Raw genomic sequence first — 20,739 nt, forward strand, 5'->3', positions numbered from 1 at the left:
GGACTTATCTGTCCAGGGGTCCTTTACCTTTACCTATAAGAGGACAATACAAGTTCAGGCACTTCTTTCTGTAAAAAAAAAATAGCACATAGAGATAGTTTTTGTGGGGGCAATGGGTGGAGTATTGGGTTTTGTATGGGCAGAGGAGGCTGCAGGCAGGTCAGAAAGCGAGAAGGGGTTTGTTTGCACAGCCCTGGTGGAAGAGTTTTTGCATGGACAGAGGCGGGTGGGCCAGAGTGGGCAAGGGAATAGATAGTAATTTATACACTAGGTAAAGTAATTTTAGCCCCCCTCCACCACCCCCCTCTACCAGTCTTATAGTTTGTCCTTTATTTCCCCCGACCAAAGAGGCTGGCCCTGACATTACCCCAGAACAAAAGTGAACTACAACCCCCAGCACCTCCGGCAAACCGCAATTCCCAAGCTATATAGGACAACACAGCATCAAAAAAACCAAGGACTTGAGACCCCTGACAAGGACTTGAGACCCAGCAGGGCGCATGCGCGGCCCGCTCCTCAGGCAGGCTTAATCAGAAGCCACGTGCCTTAACCGCTCTCCGGGGACCGTTAAACACCGTTGCAAAAGCCACGCCCCGAAAGTGGGTGGGGATTGCGCTTTTTTCTCTCCGTCATTTAAATATAAGGAGGCGCCTTTGCGGAATAAGGGTGGGAGGACCAGCGGCAAGAAAGGAAAGAAAGGGGGCGGGGCTTCAGCGGCGCGTGGCATCGCCCCTCCCCCCCAACGGTTTCGCCGCGTGACCGAGGCTTCGCAGGGAGCGTTGCGCGCCTTTTCTCCGGGAGGGTGGTGGTGGAGGGAGGCGGGGAAAGGCGGGATGCTCCCCTCGGCGGGTTACTTCAGGAGTCTCCCTTGCCCCTTCGACGCCCATGGGTGCCGGCGGCCCCACTGCCAGTACAGACACGGGGCCCTTGGGCGCCGCCGACGCCGACGCCTTCAAGGGGAGCCGCCGGTCCCTCAGCCGCGGCCGCTGAGTGGCTCTTCCGCGATGGGTGAGGGAAGGGAGCAACTGCTGGCACGTGTGGACGTCGGGCCTGAAACGCGCGTTTTACTTAACGCCCGGTCGCGCGCTGCTGCCTTTCCCCACAAAAGTTTCCCCGAACTGGAGCTTCTTCTTCCCCATGAGCCGGATAAAACCTGCGCTTTTAAAAAGTGATATTCCTTGCTTTGGGTCTCCTCATTCAGAGAAAGGAGATGGAAAATGGGACCTTTTAAATGACCGGCATCTGTGTTGTGCAGTGCCGGGCTTACGTGTAAGCTAAACAAGCTATATAGGACCCAAAAAAATTTAAGGGAAAAAAAACAGCTGGATGTACATTTACAAAATATAGGATTAAAAAACAGTGTTTTGTCTTGTGTAGGATTTTATGATGTAGTCATGGGCCCTGCCTGTTAGCCTGCTCCCTAAAATATCCCTGGTTTGCTCATTTCTATTTACAGTATAGGGTGGCTACATTCTGCATGTGCAAATGGCTTTAGATACTTAGAGGTCCATAAATTGCCATATAGCATATATTCAACACAAAAAACAGCAACAATTTGTTGTTGACAAAGGACAGCTGGACATATAAATTACCTTCAGTAGCTTAGGGCCTCATCAAACCTAAATCCGGCCCTGGTGTTGTGTTAATAGTCTTTTTATCTTTTTTCAATAGTTCTTATTTCTATGTTCCTGTTTTAAAATGTGTTGCCATGGCATTATTTTTCAGGTGATTTGAAATACGGTTCTTTTAGGCACCCCTAAAATGCATTCACTTTGGCTCTTTTACAATGTCTTCATTGAGTAATTCTTAGAAACATGGTTTAGGTGTGCTGGGATTTTGTATAATGGTGTGTCGCTTTAAAGTAATAAAGTATTCCAATGCCCTTTAAAAATAGTTGATGACAGAACTAAGATTTTGGGCTAAGTTCTGTAATTGTATTTTTTAATGCTCTGTTTGCATATAATTGAAATATTTGTGTATAACCTAAGGCTATGGTATTTATAAAACTTTCTTCTAATCAACAGGTCTTGATAAAAATATCCAAGAATTAGAAATGATCAACAAAGCAATTCAATCAGTCAAGACTGAAGTTGAAGAGCAGAAGAAACTATTGTGCTCCGACTGGGTGCAAGATTTCAAAAATAATGTGATTCTTGCAACAAATCACAACAAAGGAAATAAATCTTTCTCTGATGAAGGTGGTGCCTGTAATAGTCCTGTAGAAGTAAAAAATAATGCCATTTCAATCTCAAAGGAATCAAAAAGGTCCAGTAAATATATTCTTGACCATAGCTGTCCAGCTACTGATCTTGAATATGACCCATTACTCAATTATTCTGCAGGTCTTGGGTCTTCTTTGAAGGAAGTAGATAAGAATGACACACACTACTCTGAATGTTTTAAAAAATCTCATTGTAGAGATTTACAAGCATCTATAAAAACCTTTCCGGGTGAAAAAAGATTCAGATCCCCAAGGAAGAGATCAGTAAGTTCTTCACCAATAAAACTCCAGGAATCAGATGATGATATGCTTATAATAGATGCCCCACCAGTGAATGTATCAAAGAAACCAAGAATAAGCAAGACCTATAAAAAGTGGAATAGGGAAATAAATGAGATGAGTTTTGGAGCTAATTTAGAAACTGTTCAAAACTCTGGAACATCTGATATTTTAAAAAATTTAGATGGAGAAAGATCAGAAGTCATCACTGTTGGCCTGTATAGTGTTAATCAAAGTGATGGAAATAAAAGTAAAATAAAATTTTCAGCAGCGGAAAGTGCTAACTTAGCAGATGTCAAACCGAGTGCTTTGAATGTAGGAAGCAAACTTTGGACAAAATATTACCCTGCTACTAAAGGCTATAATGTATCTCCTCAGATGAAGTTTGAAATGAACAAAGAAATATTGAAGGAGGAGTCACTGAATGTTATTTCTGTTAAAGCATGCAATATGACTGAGGAGGTTAGTAATAAAACTTTGCTGAAAAACAAAACTCAGACTAACCTATATTCTAGAGGCAGTACAAAAGACAGAGTTACAGCACTACAAGAAAGCTCTAAAAAAGATCCAGTACCTTTTGGGAAATGCAGCATTCAGCTACATGGAAAAAGCAATGCATTGCCTATTACACGAAGCTGTGTTCCAGTTTTGAATGAGGATACATTTCTTGAAAAAACTGGCAGAAATTGTACTGATAAAACTATGAAAATGGATGCCAAAGAAAATGAGATAATAGTATTGGACTCTTCTGAAGAAGATGACGTTGAAGAGGATAATGAACTTTCTGAATCAGATGATACTATGGAAGAATGTCGGAGAATTTTCAATGAATTTGTTGAACATGAAGCACAAAAGGAAAGGTTAGCAAAGCAGGTACTTTTGCTTTTCTCAGTTTGTGTCTGCCTTTACAAGGAGGAAGGTATAAAGTGTTTTCTATTTAATCTTTTTTCTGACCAGCACTTTTTTTTGGTGTATCAATGCATATTTACTTGGTGAGAATCTGGAATTAACAGATGATAAAATTCCAGCTAATAGCTAGAAAAAAGTAGTACTTTTTTGTTAAACGAAGAGCTTTTGTAATATTAAAGATTGCCTTTGGATTTCCATCTTCTGAAAGTGTCTTTATAAGTTTCAGGAATCCAGAGTTCATTACAGAACTGCAGTATCATGAAAACAAACCGTAATTTGTTGTAGTTTTATAATTTAGAAACAACAATCTTGATAGTTTTTTGTAGTTTGTGTATGGCTATTTTTCTTTCTTTAAAAAAAGCAGGCCCATGCAGTGCAAACAAACACAGACTCAGATTTGAAGACAAGTATGCTTCCTGGACAGAAGAGAAGAATTGCACACACTGCAAAATTTGATGTGAGTTTCAATCTAGCAGTTTGGGGAAATATTTGCTAGTATTTCATTATGTAAACATGGATATAGGTTAATAGCAAATAAGAGGTGTCAACCTATTGAAATTAAGGGACCTAACGTAGTCATATTAATTAATTTCAATGGGTCTGCTGTGAGTAGGAGTATCATTAGATATAGCCCATGGTGTGGGAAATGGTTCTTAATATCTTAAATGAGATACTAACACTTTGTTAAAGCATGTTAAACCTGTCAGGCAGGTTCTAAGTTGCATTTTCATCTCTGCATTTTCATCTCTTTACTACGATTTCAGGTGTTGACTTAATTTGTGATTGTTTCATCAATAGATTGTAGATACAATTTGCATATCACCTTAAAGTTAAGAGTCACCAAACACTAAGATGGTGACAAAATATCAAATGATACATTGGTGAAGAAGTCCAAATTGCTAATGGACAAACAGTTTTCTGATGCAAGGTGCTCTACTTTCAACAGAATGGTATTGATAGTAACTGAAATAGTGACCCAACTGTTTGACCATTTATCTTTATGAAGAGATGGAAATACTGCTTTACAGTCTTGGGGTGTAACTTTTCTTTAGGGTAGTAAATACAGTATTGCACTTACTGAATTTAGAAATTGTTCATTCTTCAATACTCACCAGGTTAATACCACTAAAGAAATAATTGTGCCTTTAAAAGCACCTCTTCCACAGCGGATTTGTCATTCCAGAATACTGCAAGCACAGCAACAAGCAACACAAATAACAACTGCTGTTAAAAGTGGTCAAGCTTTTGTTGCTGCAACTTGCGGCCCAAAGAGAACTGCATCTGTAATACCAGCTACTCAGATTCAAAGCATGGGCCCCATAGGTATGACTAAGTAGTATATTACACTTTTGATATTTGTTGAGTTTCATATGAGGGTTTGTGTGAGTTAAAACAAGATCTCATAAAATTTAGCTTTAATTTTGCTTCCCAGGCCTCCAGACCAAGAAACCAACAGCAAGGTGTGTAGAGAATGAGTAGCTGATTGTTCCTAGGCTTCTGATTAAGATCAGGTTTCATCAAAACATAGTCATATGTCCATGCATTGATAGCTTAAAATCTGTGTGAGAGACAAATGTGGTGTCCTCCAGATGTTTTCAACAATTCACATCATCCCTAGCCATGAACAGGAAGGGGATACACTGTTGCACACTATTTGAAAACATCCACACCTGTGTGTATAGACAATGCAGATGGTATCTGTGACTTTAAATGAGGTGATTGCAAGAAGGTGTGCACAATTGGTAACCACTGTACAAAAGTGCACTGTGGAAAAATGACCCCTGTGCATTTCAAAGGCTGATAGAATCAGTGATGTGTAAAGGATGGTTTCGGGATATATTGCTTTATGTAATTGCTGTTATATGTAAAATAAATGCCGGTACACATGTTCAGCAAGCTGTTGAAAGGCTGGTACAGTATTATCAACCAGCAGCATGGAAACCTTCAGCGAGCTCAGGTTGCTCAACATGACAAGTCATATTGTCTGTTATACCTGTGGCATGGAATGGTCACCACACAAAAGCTGTTCAGCACATGTGACTGCCTTAATGGTCACTCTGGCATTTACTACAATCTTTCAGCTTCCAGATAAAGTTTAAGAAGATAGTTTGGCTATGTGAAGTGCATTTACAAACGAAGCTTCAAACTGTACAATATTTGTCTATTTCAGTTTGTTTAAATGTGTTTGAAGTTCAGCCTGTTGGAACAAGCACTGGCCAAGTGAATGTACTACTTCCTGGAAATGCATTAACATCAGTGCCATGTAGACTTCCCAATTATCCTGTAAAAAAAAATACTCCCGTGCCAATTAAGGTATTTCATATTTTCCTTCGTGTTAAAATAGAGTAAAAGGCCTCTGGATTTATAGTCAAATTTATTAAGAAGTTATTGGGGGACATATGGGAAACCAGTGCATAAAGTGCCGTACAAATCTAGTTTGAAATGGTGATATCCTAATATTATTTGTTAAAAATAAAAATCAATGCAGTAACGCAGAGGTGGTTTGTAGGTTGAAGGTGACCAATAGGGCCTTCCCATCCAGTCCACAGCCCCTTCTCTTCACTGCAATGTGTTGTTTAGACTTTGACATAAACTGAAGACTGCGTTCAAGCCTAATTCTAGTATGAACATTTTTGTTATGTAGGTTGTTCCATCTGTATAGGGATAGTCCTCCATTCTCGTGTGCTGTGACCCAATAGTAAACTGCTTATTTTAACTATGATTTCATTCGAATTTGGGCCAGATCAGTGTGTGTGTGTGTGTGTGTGTGTGTTTGTCCATGCCCACGTTTGCATGTGTGTGATAGTAAGTAGGCCAGGACTCATTTTTGGCCCTGCTGACCTTGATGGGCTGGCAAAGAGGGAATGCAGCCAATGGGATTTAAAGTGTTAACAAACCACCGCAATACAGTATATTCAGAGATATAGTTTGCTGTTGAAAAATATTCTGACTTTGCAATTTTGGGGATAGGATTTGAGGGAGAAGAATTTGTAGCTATAATAAGGTATTTGTTCAGAAGTCTTTTCAGTGATTTAGAATCCTTTTACCCAAAACAATACCTTTCAATAAGTTTAGGAATGTATGGTTTGTGTTATTTCAATTCATGCACATAGTAAGTTAAATATAAGTTAACATTTCAGGCACCAAGTCAGAGAAGGCCGCCTGTAATTGCTGAGCTGGGATCCAAAGTACCACATGACACAAGGCAACGATATGTCAATTTTTTTTGGGAAGAATTCTTGAAAGTTTGTGCAACAGTCAATGAAGCTTTGGACAAGGTCTGCAGTAGTTTTAAAAACCAATGTAATTTATTTTTTATGACAGTTATATGAATTGTGGATATGTGAAATAAGTGCTGAGTGCTTTGTTGCAAACATAACATACAGTGTGATCCTGTGTGTGTATACTTAGGAGTAAATGCCATTTATTTTGGTTGGACTTTTGCTCCCAATGAAGCATGCAGTGTACTGCAGTTTTAGGCTGCAATCCTAAACCTATTTACTGGGGTGAAAGTCCCTTTGACCATAATGGGACCTGTTTCTAGGTGAACATACCGTACATATTGGCCTGAATATAAGCCTCACTTTTTCCCCAAATTCCAACCATGAAAAATTAAAAAGTGCCGCTTATATTCGCGACTTGACGATATGCAGCCAGGAGCCCGGCAAAGTGGCGCCCGTCCCGCACATATTCTCCCATCCTGTCCCCCAAGGCCAGGGAGGAAGGGGAAAGGCTGCCAGCAACGCAGCATGGCTCCCCCCCCCCAAAAGTACGCAGCCAGAAGCAGCAAGGAATGGAGTGGCTTATATTTGTGTATTTTTTCCCCCTCTCCAATTTTAAAGGTGTGGCTTATATTTGGGTGTGGCTTATATTTGGACCAATATGATATATTAATAAGCTCTTTGAAAATTGCTAATGGCTGAAGGTTTAATCTGGTAATAATTCCTTTGGTTACAGATGCTTCCACTCTTTTAACCTATTGGTCTGATGGGGCAAATTTAGAAGATCTTCCTTTTTTATGGGCAAAAGTGATGGGGACTTTCTGTATTCATTATGGATTAGTCCTAAAAAGTAAAAGTTCATTCTTAATATTTAATTACTTTATTAAATGTGTCTGTCACCCATCAGTATTCCTATTTCCAAACAGTATTTGGGGAAAAAAACATTCCTTAGTAATAAAAAGGCTAAAAATAGAACACTCATATGTTATTAAATTGTTATTGCATATTTAACAAAAGAAACCTAAATTGGAGATCCAGGAAAACAACTAACACAATCTTCATGAATGAAAATAATTGATTTCAAAAAAGACTCTGATTTAAAATAAATCCTGAATTTAAATTGAAGTGGATATGGTGATTGTACTTATCTCTGAATCTGTTGTGAGACCATTACAGTTAAACACTTAACGCACTGCAAAACTATAGGACTATTTACAGCACATCACTAGTGGAATGTTGGACTTGTCATGCAAGCACACACAGCAGTGCCACACAGAAAGCCACTGATGAAAACCAGAAGACCTTTAAAAGCAGTTTGTGATGGTAGGAATGAAAACATTAAATTGTCTGGTGCAACTGAAGTGGATCTCTTGAGTTGTGGCCACTGAACTTTAAATGCCACTTTATGTCTATATATATCAGGGTAAAAGGCAGGATATAAATAATATTATATATTTATTTATATCCTGCCTTTTCCCCTGATGGGACTTAAAGTTGCTTATGTATAAAAACAGAACCACTAAAAAGAACAGCCCGGTTTAGGAAAGTTTTTAGTGTTTGATGTGTTTGATGTTTTATCATGTTTTTAATACTCTGTTGGGAGCCGCTCAGAGTGGCTGAGACAACCCAGTCAGAAGGGGAGCATATTATCATTATTATTTTTATTATTATTTAATCTGTTTGGGTGCTCTTCCCTGTTACATACTCTGTTACATTGGGGGGAGGGTACAGGGTAGTTGTGCAATTTACAGTATGTATCATACACACTTTCCTTTTTAATGTAGGCATTGATAGAAGAAAAAGCAATATATGACCGTTGTGGTAGTAAAAATATATACTTGAACATAGCTGTGAACAAGCTTAAAAAACTGAGGGATCATAGCAGTGTGCCATCAGATGGTAAGTTCCAGTGATGTGGCAAGGGAAAACTAGTACTTGCAATGGACCAATTTTATTTCTCTTCTAAATACATTTCAATTGCATATAATGTTTGTTTGTAGAAATAAGTTCACATTAACAATGTGATACATCTGTGATTTTATATTTTATATAGGCCAACCCTCAGACAATAAACGCACTACTTCAACTGGCTTTAGAAAAGAAGAAAAAAATGGTAAAATAAAACACTTACTGTCTTCTGAAAAATTTACACAAAGTATAAAATTATTTCACGAGTGAAGTACCTATAATATAAAAAACTACTACTAGTTCTGATACTCTTTGATTACTTGCTTATAATGGAAATGAAAAGTAATGAAAAATTCAGTGCTTTCAAATGTTTTATTATGTATTTTTCTTTTTTGTCTTTTTATGCTGCGAACTGTGCTGGGATCTTTAAATGAAGGATTGTATATAAATTCAGTAAATGCTATGACAAATGGCATATATTTAGGATGAATTTGTAAAGTTTCACAGCATATATAAACTTAACCAAAGAAAAACTAGCTGCTACTGACTACCTATAAATTGAATCTGAAAATAATTCTGACAGTTATAATGTCTGGATGACAGCTCTTCAGAGTTTTTTAATTGTTTTGTTGGGGTGATTAAGATTTTACAGGAATTGCTCTCTATAAACTTCTAAACGACTATGCTTTGACTGATGAACAGTTGAAGGAAAATGGTTTCCCTGAACCAAAACCTGAGAAACCTGGCAGTGCTGTCCTATGCAGTGGAGCCGTAAAAGCAGCCTTATCTGACTGTGAGTAAGTGAGAATGGAATGAAAAATCTAAACCCATCAGAAAAATCTTCCTATATTGTTCAAAAAATGCCTTCCAACGTAAGATTTCATCCACAATGTGCTACAATAAAATGCTTATAAGTGTCACTCATTGCCAGTACTGTGAATCAAGTCATCCTGGTTAATAAAGCTTGAAGGATAACTATACTTTTTCTGCTCCTGAACTATCATAATTTAACAATTAATATTGTTTGGATGATTATCCATCTGTTCTGTGCATAATTGGAATATACAGTTTCTGAATTACTCCTACCAAAGCTTTACTATTTTGATCTGTAATTACACTAGTGGTACCCTGTTTTCCCGAAAATAAGACATACCCATAAAATAAGCCGTAGCAGGATTTGTAAGCATTTGCGCAATACTGTATAATCCACACCCCGAAAATAAGACATAGTGATAGGTGCAGTTCTGGAGGGCGCCAAGGAAGAGGCGAGGCTAGACGCATAATAAAAAATAAGACATCTCCTGAAAATAAGCCATAGTGTGTCTTCTTTTTTTTAATTATTATTATTATTAAAGGTTTTTATAGTGTATCTTCTTGAGGAAAAATAAATATAAGACTGTGTCTTATTTTCGGGGAAACACGGTAGCAATTCTGCTGCCTGATAATGAGAACCAAATCCATTAGATTTCTTGCAGTTGTCTCTGATGATTAAAATGATTTCTGGGGGCATAGCTGCCAAGTTCCGGCCTGAGAAATAAGGGACTGGACCGGAAGTAGCAGACCGGAAGTAGTGCTGCCGCCATTTAAGTCACGCTGCAGCCATTTTGGAACTGGGCAAAGCAGCATCAAAAGTTGCTTCTGAGCATGCTCCGCCCAGTTCCAAAATGGCCGCCGCGTCAGAATAAACCGGGAAAAAACAAAAAAAAATCCGTTTTTTCGGCTGGGGACAGCTGGAAAAACGTGGGTTTCCCGGGGAATACGGGAGACTTGGCAGCTATGTCTGGGGGTAAGTGCAGATGAACATCTTGCAAGTCTCAATTCTGGCTTACTACTGGATTGTGTTACCGGTTACAGCTTCCAGAAGAATTTGTTGTCGATGCGGAGAAATATATACTGTAACTTCATCAGGAAAGCATGTTCGGAAAGAAGAATGCAGCTACCATTCTGGTAGAGTATTGCGGCATAAAGGTAAGAATAAACTTCTGTCTCCCCAGACATAGACTGAACATTCTGGTGAGTTTGAGACTATTAAGGTAATGTCCACTGAAGCAGGGCCAGCAAGTTAAATTTTGATTAACAAGGAAGAGATTAAAAACAGTTTTGCTTACATTTTTCCTTATTAAGCCACCAATCACTTACCATTAGATACAGACTTTCCACTAATTTGTGGTGTAATGTTCTTAAGCAAGGAACAAACATTGGGTCTCCTGTCACACATGGTTTTTCATGCTCGTTTCAATATATAACAATACAGAGAATTGTGACTTAGTATTTTAGTAGCCAGGATCTTAAACTGGAATTGATTTTAATATTATGCTCAGTAAACCAACATTACAACACAGTGCCCGATTTCAGATCTAACAAAACTGATGCTGTGATGGTGATTAAATTAAACCAAAATTGGCATCTGAGGGAGGAACATCAAAGTCTGATGGTTGTTCCAACTTTCCTAAATGGTGGTTTAGCATGCCAGGACTGTCACCACCCCCAAAAGAGTCCATGTAGGTAGTGTAGTTTAAACTAATAAATTATATTCAGCTATTTATGCTTGACTTTGTACAGTACCTCACCTCCATTTTCTTGTTCTTTTTAGTAAAATACTTGATGGGTGATAAGGTTGTTGTTTTATATTCTCAGTATAGCTACAGTCTTGAGAGAAACTGACACACATTTGTAATAAAACTATAATTTCTTTGGATAGTTAGAAGTCCAATTCAGTATCCCTTTCTTCAATGCATGTATATTTATTTGATCCTTGGAATTCAGCTTGGTTTTGTTAAACTGATTTTTTTTAAGCAGAGCTGCTCCCATGGTGTTCTGGTTTAAAATAAATTATGGTTTAATGTGAACGAAAAGTGTATTGGTGTATGGTGCTAAAACTATGGGCGCTTCACACATCCCTCAGTATTACTGCTGCCAGGAAACAGACTGTTGTGTTGTCAAAACCTGGGCTTGTAGCTTCTTTCTCCAAACAAACCATGATCCAAAACCAAGGTTTTGTTCTTGGCTTCTGCTTGTGTTTTGTTTAGGGGAAACTAACAATGAGCCCAGGGTTGAACTGCATGACACAGCAGACACTGGTACCTTTCCTGACAGCAGTGAAAGGAAAAAATGTTTGCGATTTCAGCAGTGTGCATCAACTTGTTTGTTCACATTAAACCATTGTTTATTTTAATTATTTGACTGTGACGTGTGAACCAAGTCAGTGTAAGAAGATAACTGATAGTTCACAGTACATTTGATCAAAATTTTAATTTTTAATATAAGAATTGATTTGGAATTACTCATCTGCTTCCTATTACTTACCCTGTAACAGTTCCGGGTGGTTTGGAAACACGTTACAGTTGTTGTGAAGGAGTGGTAGGATCTCCTGGATGCCAGGTTGCAAAGGTGAGAGTACTCTCCAGTTGCTGTTCTCAAACTTTTCACAGCATATATATTTCTCAGGCTTTTGTTTTAACTTTTGCTTGCAGCAACCTCCCTATAGCCACTGATTGGCTGTCTATATAGAGAGGGATTGACGGGTCGAGCATGAAGGACAAAGTGTTTTAAAATCTCCTTCTGAATTCCAGATACAGCTGTTCTGTTAGTCTTGTTATCTTAGCAGAACTAGAGCAAAATAGGTGACCAAGTTCACTTCCAAGAAGCTGCAACCTTCTTCTTTTGTGTAGAGCAGGGTGGCCAATGTGCAGCTCAAGGGCCACATGGAGCTCTTGGTGTCTTTCTTTGGTGGCCCTTGACAACATTTGACACCCCCCCCATGCTGCAGCCCTCCCACTGCCTTCCCAAAGCTGGGTAAGCAAGGCTCTGGGCTTTGGGAGGGAGGCTGTGACAGGGTCCTAGAGTCATTCCACCTGCTTTCCTAAACCCAGTTAGTGCTTTCCCAGCTTTGGGAAGGAGGTGGGTGTCAAATGTTGGCCGCCCCCCGCTCCCGCAGGTTCCATGTCAAAGTCCTCTGGCAGCCCACTTGATATGAAAAGTTGGGCTGCCCTGGTGTAATGTGTGCTCTATATTTATTCTTGGCCCTAGAAACAGTTTCCTGAACTGAATATTTGTGTGAGCGTAGTCTTTGGCAGAGAGACAGACATGTTAAAAATGTATGCATTTCTGAAGTTCCTAAAAGGGAGATGAGAATAGGGGTAGATTTTTAATTTGTTTTTGGGAATTCTGTTCTCATGATAGCATAATATGCTAGAAAACAAGATGGGACTGGTTCTAAAAAGTGTTGGGGCTCAAGCATGTCCTCATTTCCTTAAATCTAAATTGGTGAGAGAAAAGCAGATAAAAATAATTTAGTGTTTAACATGCTAAGGGACACTTTAGTTTACACTTTCTGAGACTTGATCCTGATATTAAAACAAGCTGTATCTTGATGAACAGTGGCAGATGCTGTAATTGCTTTGCTTTCTGTATTAAGGTTTAGATTGTGGTCTTCTATTAATTTTTTTTGCCTCCCTCATCTTGGTTATTGTGTGGGGAAAATGAACATTTGAAATGCATGAAGAAGTAGCATTTAAAAATTAAAAGACAGATAATGAACGCTGAGGATTTCAACTTCATATTCTTTAACATCAACCAATAATCAAGTGTCTGACAAAATAGTGTATAAACTTCCAAAAGATACTTAGTAAATTTCCAAGGTGTATTTCCAGAAAGGGGAAGTTGGAAATGGTATTGTAACTTAATTAAAAGTTTCTGAAAATATGTCACTTCTCAGACTAATTTGAATATTCCTTTGTGCTTTGTAGCTCCATGTTCATGATGGCAGAAAAGAAAATATAGATGGCTTTGTGAAGACTTTCATCAAACCACCTCCACTTGATGGAAATCATGGTGTATTTGCGTTAGATTGTGAAATGGTATGCTAAGTTAGGATCCTTTTTAAAAATACAATTTAAAGTGCAATTGTTTTCCTGGCAGTATAGCTTAAGTACAGATGTTACCTGTACTATTTTTCTAGAAAAAGAGGTGCCGGAACTCACCTTATTCTCTTAGAATGGCAATGGCGCCCTCCTGAGAGGTGCTGGAACTGAGCTCCAACGGAAAAAAGGCACTGGATGCTACTCTCATCAGTTGAGAAATGTAGATCAGACAGGGGGGGGGATCAGCTCACAGTTGTGCAGCTTCTTTTGCAAAGGGGGAAAGCTCCATTTTTGAGGATCAGCTCAAAGTTGTTGAGCTTACCTTGCAAGGGAACTCACAGTTCTGCAGCTTCTTTAGGAAAGGAAAGGGACCCATTTCTACAGTTCCCAAACAGATAATCTAATCAGCCAGTCACATGTTGCTGGGGAAACACAACAATGGAGGCCTGGGCAAGGGGCTGGGGCCAGGAAGGGAGCTAACGTCTCTTATCTCCCTCCCCGATCTCTTGCAATTAGCTGCTGAGCGGGTTCCTTTCAACCCCCTCTTTCCCTCTTGTTAGCCTTTAGCTCTCTTTTTTTTTTATTAAAAAAGGCATGATCTGCTTTTCACCCCTGGGCAAGTCGGCTCCAGGGACCATGCATTCGCCCCATAAGATGCACAGACATTTCCTCTCACTTTCCAGGAGGAAAAAAGTGCTTCTTATGGAGCGAAAAATGCGGTACCTACACCATGCACTGCCATGATTTTCAACGTAAAAAAACATGTTACAAAGTAGCAAAGATGTGTTCACCTATCTCCACCGTTTCAAAATTAGTTTTCATTTCAGTTTTCAGAACATAATCAGGAACTAAACTTAATTATGAAAAATTCTGTTTAACACATTTCTCTTCTAGTGTTATACAACACGTGGATTGGAACTCTCCAGAGTGACAGTAGTCGATCCTTCACTTCATGTCATCTATGAAACGTTTGTTAAACCTGATAATGAAATAATAGATTTTAATAATAGGTATGTGTCTTATTCAAACACCAAAACATCAAGTGTTTGAAGATAAGTAACTGTGTTTGCACACAACAGTAAACCAGAAATCCTGAGAATAGGTCAGACTCTGCATGAGCTACATGTGAGTGCAATAGAGCTCCTTTGCTTTTGCTTCACTCCTCCCTTTGTGTGAGCAGCTGAACAAACCCGGTTTTAGTGTGTAATCTATGTGAACCCAGGTATAATTAATTGTTTCTAATCAACCCAAGATATTAAGCATACCTTAAAGCTTAGCTTCCTAAGTGTAATGGCAAATGGCTTCAAATCAGGCTAGGTTAATATCTTCAGGCTTAATATCTTCAGTTGTTTTGAAGCCACAAATTATAATTATAATCTTTACATGTAAATGATAAGCTATGATTTAAGTCCTGAAAGCCAACTTTGATCAGCTGCATGCATAAAAGGGAGAAGGAGGAGGCTGCCCTTGTGCATAACGTGGCTCATTAAGACAGGATTTTTGATTAGCATTGCAGGTGAATGCTGTCAGTGATGTATACCTCATGGGCTACTTGTATAGCATCACTGCTTTTTGCTATAGTATTTCTATAAGAAGTGCATCAGGGCTCTGGAGTTAAGTTACTTATTATTATTATTTAATTGAATTTTATAAGTAATAATTAAGTGTAGGTAAAATATGTGCAAAATACCAGCAGAGAATAGGATTCGGACAAAAAATAGAGAGATACTGTAATGTTTTTACGTTGTCAGTTTGATTCTTTCCCCAGATTTTTCATTCCAAAAGGAAAATAAAAATTCTTCAGTTGTATCTATTGTGGGATAAGTGAATCTGGTATTTCTAAAATATTCATGTCTCCCTATTGTTTTACTTCCCTTGACACTCTGATTTGCTTTAGGTTTTCTGGAGTGACGGCAGAAGACATGAAGAGTACTGTAACATCAATTCGGGATGTGCAGGCAATATTGTTAAACTTGTTTAGTGCAGACACAATTTTAATTGGACACAGTTTAGAGAGTGATTTGTTTGCTCTTAAGGTAAATTATACAGAATGACAATATATTTAAAATGATTTGAAATGTTTGGCTTAAAACCTGTTTAGGTTTAACTTCAGTGTACTGTCTAACACTGCACACAGAAGTGCCTTGCTGGATTCATACCATCTAGTGCAGCATTCTGTTCCCCACAGTGATTAACTCACTGCCTCTGGGAAGCCCAGAGACAGAACATGAGGACAACAACTCTCTCCTTTGCGGGTTCAGGTTCACTGGTAGGGTGTGAGTGAGGGATAGACCTGACATGAATTGCAGTAAAACAGGATAGGAGTATTGGAATTTAAAGAAGCCACAACTTTATTGATTACAGATTTCAGCAGGATTTGGCACTAGGTGTGTATCTTGAAATTGACCAGTTGTTGTTCCCCAGCAACTGATATTCATAAGCACACTGCCTCTAGTCCTAGAGGTGGCATGCAGGCATATAGTCATCATGAATAATAGCCATTGATGGGTTGCTGTATACTTGATGAATTTGACTACCGTATTTTTTTTAAAATAAGCAAAGCTAGTCATCATCACGGTATATTGTTGCAGCAAATTCAATCGTTTAACTATGCTCGGAGAAAGAACTGCTATGGTAAACATGTTACAGAGAATGGGAGGGTGGGTTGTGTAGCTTGCTAGCCAGGAAAGAGGCTAGGATGCGTAGTATGAGGCCTTTTATAGCCTTCCCCCAAATCTACTTTCCAAATCCCATGTTGGGGCAAAATCCAAACCCTTGTGAGAGTATCTTGCCCTCAGAATGGCCAGGGCTTCTCAGCCATTGGATGCTATGCTACTGGAGAGACATCAGAATAGTGCCACAAGGTAGCCTTTTCGCCACTTCCCAATGGCATTGCTGTGGCTCAGAGGCCCCTATGTGAAAAAGTTAATGTGATATGGTACCAGGATTATAAAAGCTTTAACTGAAGCAATAGTGCGTTTTTTAACCACAAGAATATTTTAGGAGGCAACACGCAATCCAGTTTGAAGTGTCACTGAATCATCCAGCTTTGTTTCTTTTCCAGCTGTTTCATAATAAGATTGTGGATACATCAGTAGTTTTTCCTCATCGTTTAGGCCTGCCTCATAAAAGAGCACTTAGAAATCTAATGGCTGATTATCTCCAAAGAATTATTCAATATGATGGTAAGACCTGGTGAAAATGACAGTGTATTTTACAGTTAATGGAGAAGAACCAAGAAGCAAGCAATACCTATGTTGTCACTCAGACTTTCCAGTTCAATCCAGGTTTCCCAAAATAAGGATTAGGTTGGTCATGTGCCTTGTTTGATCACTGGAAGCGGAGTGTGTGAACTGACTGCATTGAAAATAACTGTCTCTGAGGTGATATTGAATGAAAGTTCTCCCTGTTCCCTGTAATGTCAGATCTGTGGTGGCCTATTCACATATGCTAATCATATCTCAATTGCTTCTTTTAAGTTATGAGCATGTGTATCTAAGAATCAGCTGGAAGTTCACAAGAATTAAATAGTATGGGCTGTGTATTAGAAGAGATTCACAACCTGTCCTCTTTTCCTTAATTCAAGAAACATGTGGCATGTGCCTTCCCCAGGTATCATTAAAACTAATCACGCAGATACTACACATTTTAACCTTGGCCAGAGCCATGCCATAGCAGAGGGTAAGTTAGCTGGTTTCCTCAGTGATTTTAACATCTTAAATGAAGACTACAGATGCATGGGATTACACATCAACTTCTTGTAGGATTCGTACGTTGAGCGAGAAAGTGGGAAAATGCACAGAGGGTAATTAAGAATATGTACTATTGGAACAAATATCACTCGGAAGACATCTTTCAATCCTCTCATCGTTTTCAAGAGCTACACTGCTAAAATTGCAACAGTATTTGTGGTTTCATGTCTAGTTTGTATAAATCAGTGCTCACCTGCAGCTCTTTCATGCTATTAAAGCATAGTCACCTGTTCTAAATAGATGTTCTCCAAACATTGGATATATTTTGTATGATTGACTAGCTGACCCGGCCATGCGTTGCTGTGGTTCTTTCCTGTGATTCTCCCCACTCTGTCTGTACACATGAGTTACCCTGCCCCTCCTCCCCCACCCACCCCGGCTAATCCCTGTGACTGCCTCCACCCTGTCCCGACCCATGAGCTATTGAGCCCCCTTCTCCCCCCACCCCTCCGGCACATCCCTGTGAGTGGCCCCACCCTGTTGAAATAAAAACATGAGAAAATGAAGTTATTATTGATTAATTTAATTTTGGAATTGTCATTTATTTTGTTTTGTACAGTGGTACCTTGGTTTGAGACCGCAGTCCGTTCCGCGGAGGCGGTCGCTTGCTGAAGGTACGCTTCTGCACGTGCGCGAAGCACCAATAGAGTGCTTCTACACGCGCTGTGCAGATCGCTTCTGTGCATCTGACGCCGTGGAACCTGGATGTAAACACTTCTGGTTCTGCGGCAGTTGCTCGCTGAAGCGGTCGCTCGCAGAGGTAGGCGTAAACCAAGGTTTGACTGTGTATGATTTTGGCGTTGTTTATTTTTGGTTATATAGATTGCCAAATTTTGGAGGTAGTGTTTGGAATGTAGGATGGGTTGGCGTTTTTGTTTTTTGTGAGGTTTTTTATTTTATTTTTATGGTTGTTAGTGACAGTATATTTGAGGAGTTTTAGGTGCTGAGGAAGGTGTGTGTGGGTGACTTACAGATTGTAATATTGTGGAGGTGGTGGTTGGAATGTAGGTTGGGATGGTTCCCCCCCCTTTATTGTTTGTGAGGTTTTTTATTTTATTTTAATGGTTTATATTGACAGTATATTTGAGGAGTTTTAGGTGCCAAGGAAGGTGTTTTTGGTATTGGTCATCCTGTTTGTTTTTTAATATTAATATTAGGATCCGTAGGAGGCGGTGGGTAAGCGGTCTCAAATGGCGGGCTGCCGTTTGAGGCTGCAAAGTGAGGCACCAGCAGCGGGAGGCAGCGGATGGTGGCGCGTCGGAGGCAGCGGCGGCGGGAGGCAGCGGATGGAGGCGCGTTGTTGCAGGAGGTGGCCTCAAATGGTGGGTAGCCGTTTGAGGCTGGGAAGTGAGGCACCAGCAGGGGATGGTGGATGGCGGTGCGTCGGAGGAGGTGGAGGCGGCAGTTTGTGGGCGCAAATGGCGGGTAGCCGTTTGAGGTAAGAAATGGCGGGCAGCGTTGAGGTGGCGACTGTAAATTGTCGGCTCGGGAGGTGTGCGCCAATGTCGGAGAGGGTTTGTAGGTGGCAGCACGCGGTCAGCATTTGTATTGGATGCTGCTGGAGTCTTCAGAGCTTCTGCTGGTGACGTGTCATAGGGGCACCACTTTTTTGTGTTTAATCATTATTTTAGGTGTGAAAGGTGTGGCCAAGTTTGTTACATTTGTTACAACGGTTCAGCGGTTACGGTGAAAGGCTGTTACATCTCCGTGCGCAATGCCTACATCTTTATATATATAGAAACATGTTCTTGAATTGAGTTATTCACCTATACATAATGCATGTTGTCTTTTTAAGTCTTGTGGGGTTACAGTTACAGAAAACTAACATAATCACACATGTACTTTACAGTTGCTCCATTACGATGTGATGCTGGAGTCATCAGGAGTTCAAAAGCCTACATTCAGGATTCAGAGCTGGAGTGGGAAACTTGTGGCCCTCCAGATGCTGTTGTACTACAATTCTCTTTTCTCAATCAGCATGACGAATGATGGGAATGAGTCCCACAACACTGGGAGGGCGAAAGGCCTTTTTATTTATACCTCACCCATCTGGCTGCAAATTCTTTCCCTCAAAGAATTATGGGCACTGTACTTTACCTCTCCCAGAGTTATAGCTCCAAACAGCAAATTATAGTGCCCAGAATTCTTTGAGGGAAAGAATGTGCTTTGAGGAGATACTGGATTGCTAAGGCAGTCTGTACACTACCTTCAAGATAATTTTTGAACGTATTTTAATAGGGTAATTTTGGAAACAAATGCAAATACTTGAGTTTATTACTACAACCATTAATGTTAAATATTCAGTGCCAACTTTCTAATCTTTTAAATACTATGCATATTCATTAATGTTATTTTTTCTAGTTGGTGGTCATGACTGTAGTGAAGATGCAACTGCTTGTATGGAACTTATGCTTTGGAAAGTAAAAGAGGATACTAAAGGCAGAAGATATTAATGCTTTGCAACTACAGCCTTTCTTCATCATTGCCTAGTGACAGTTTTCTGCCCGTTATTGTCCTAATTCAAAAGAGTTCTGCAATAAGTATATGCACTAGTTAGTTTTGCTAGAAGTTTGGGTTAATGTTATTCAGGATTATGATATTTTTGTTCAATATAATATTAGTTGATTATGGGAGCTTTGTGCTAGTCAGAATTGTTAATGTAAACAGCGAACATTTCCCAATATTGGCAGTTTGGAAAGAATACTGTACTTATTTTCCTTTTATGAAACTTATGTGTGTCCTAAGCAAAAAAGTTGTTTTCTGGCTGTCACTGTCTGCTGAAATAAAAACAAAAAAGCTGTTATAAATGCAACAAATGTTAAACATTATGCAGTCCATTCATTTGGTTAGCAGATCTCTCTAGCAGTTGCATAGGTGGCCATTGGTAAGCAATTTGTCATTGCTTTATGGCTTTGATCTATTTGTTAATTTTATGGAACAAAGTAAGTTAAATTGCAAATAGAGATTAAAGGCAGCAGTGAAAATGTGGTAATTTTTATTTTTAAATAAAAAGTCAAAGGGTGTCCATTACTGAAATTTCTGTCAAGTCCATGTTCCAGTTCTCAGTTGCATATATCAGCTTGAGATGAGCATACAGCACTAGCTAGTTAGTCCAATGAGCCTAGGAGAGCAACACTGGATCATCCAAGCTGGATTGAAGCAAGTCTCTTTTATTAACTTTTAGGAAGAATCTAAAAACATTCCTGTTCACCCCATATATTTGATGGCTAGAAGGTCTGTTAAAGCCCAATCCTGAAATAACCTATGATTCTTTTAAAGCAGTTTTAAACTATTTTTAGAAGTTTAAATGGTGTTTTCTTACTCGTGTGCACGCTGGACTTCAGGAGGAGGGACATGATATAAATTTGATAAGAAAATAAGCAAATATACAATATTTGAGAAGATGGGTACAGAAAGAACACCGCATACTGCGACACAAATATACATGACAAATCACTGCCTCCTTTACATTCCTACCGTGTTTTGTGTTTTGCTTGCAGTGGCTCACAGGATTGGTGGAGTTATGCAGTGTGACTTTATTGCTTGCAATAAATTCCAACATTATAGGGAAAAAATACATAAGTCTA

The 20,739-nt window shown here is 39.3% G+C and overlaps 1 protein-coding gene across 1 annotated transcript; it reads left to right on the forward strand.

The window, feature by feature from the left end:
• The first annotated feature begins 801 nt into the window (after window positions 1–801).
• On the forward strand, window positions 802–20,715 carry LOC118075238 (RNA exonuclease 1 homolog). Its single transcript, XM_088659072.1, has 16 exons — window positions 802–1,008; window positions 2,025–3,373; window positions 3,771–3,866; window positions 4,525–4,732; window positions 5,580–5,722; window positions 6,550–6,687; window positions 8,415–8,529; window positions 8,684–8,743; window positions 9,182–9,331; window positions 10,393–10,506; window positions 11,855–11,928; window positions 13,287–13,397; window positions 14,295–14,410; window positions 15,298–15,436; window positions 16,465–16,585; window positions 19,514–20,715. Exons 1-16 carry the CDS (start codon window positions 834–836, stop codon window positions 19,603–19,605), a joined length of 3,201 nt encoding a protein of 1,066 aa, XP_088515198.1. The 5' UTR covers window positions 802–833; the 3' UTR covers window positions 19,606–20,715.
• Window positions 20,716–20,739: the final 24 nt, after the last annotated feature.

This window comes from Zootoca vivipara, chromosome 15, assembly GCF_965207765.1.
Source record: "Zootoca vivipara chromosome 15, rZooViv2.hap1.1, whole genome shotgun sequence".
NCBI classification, from domain to species: Eukaryota; Metazoa; Chordata; class Lepidosauria; order Squamata; family Lacertidae; genus Zootoca; species Zootoca vivipara.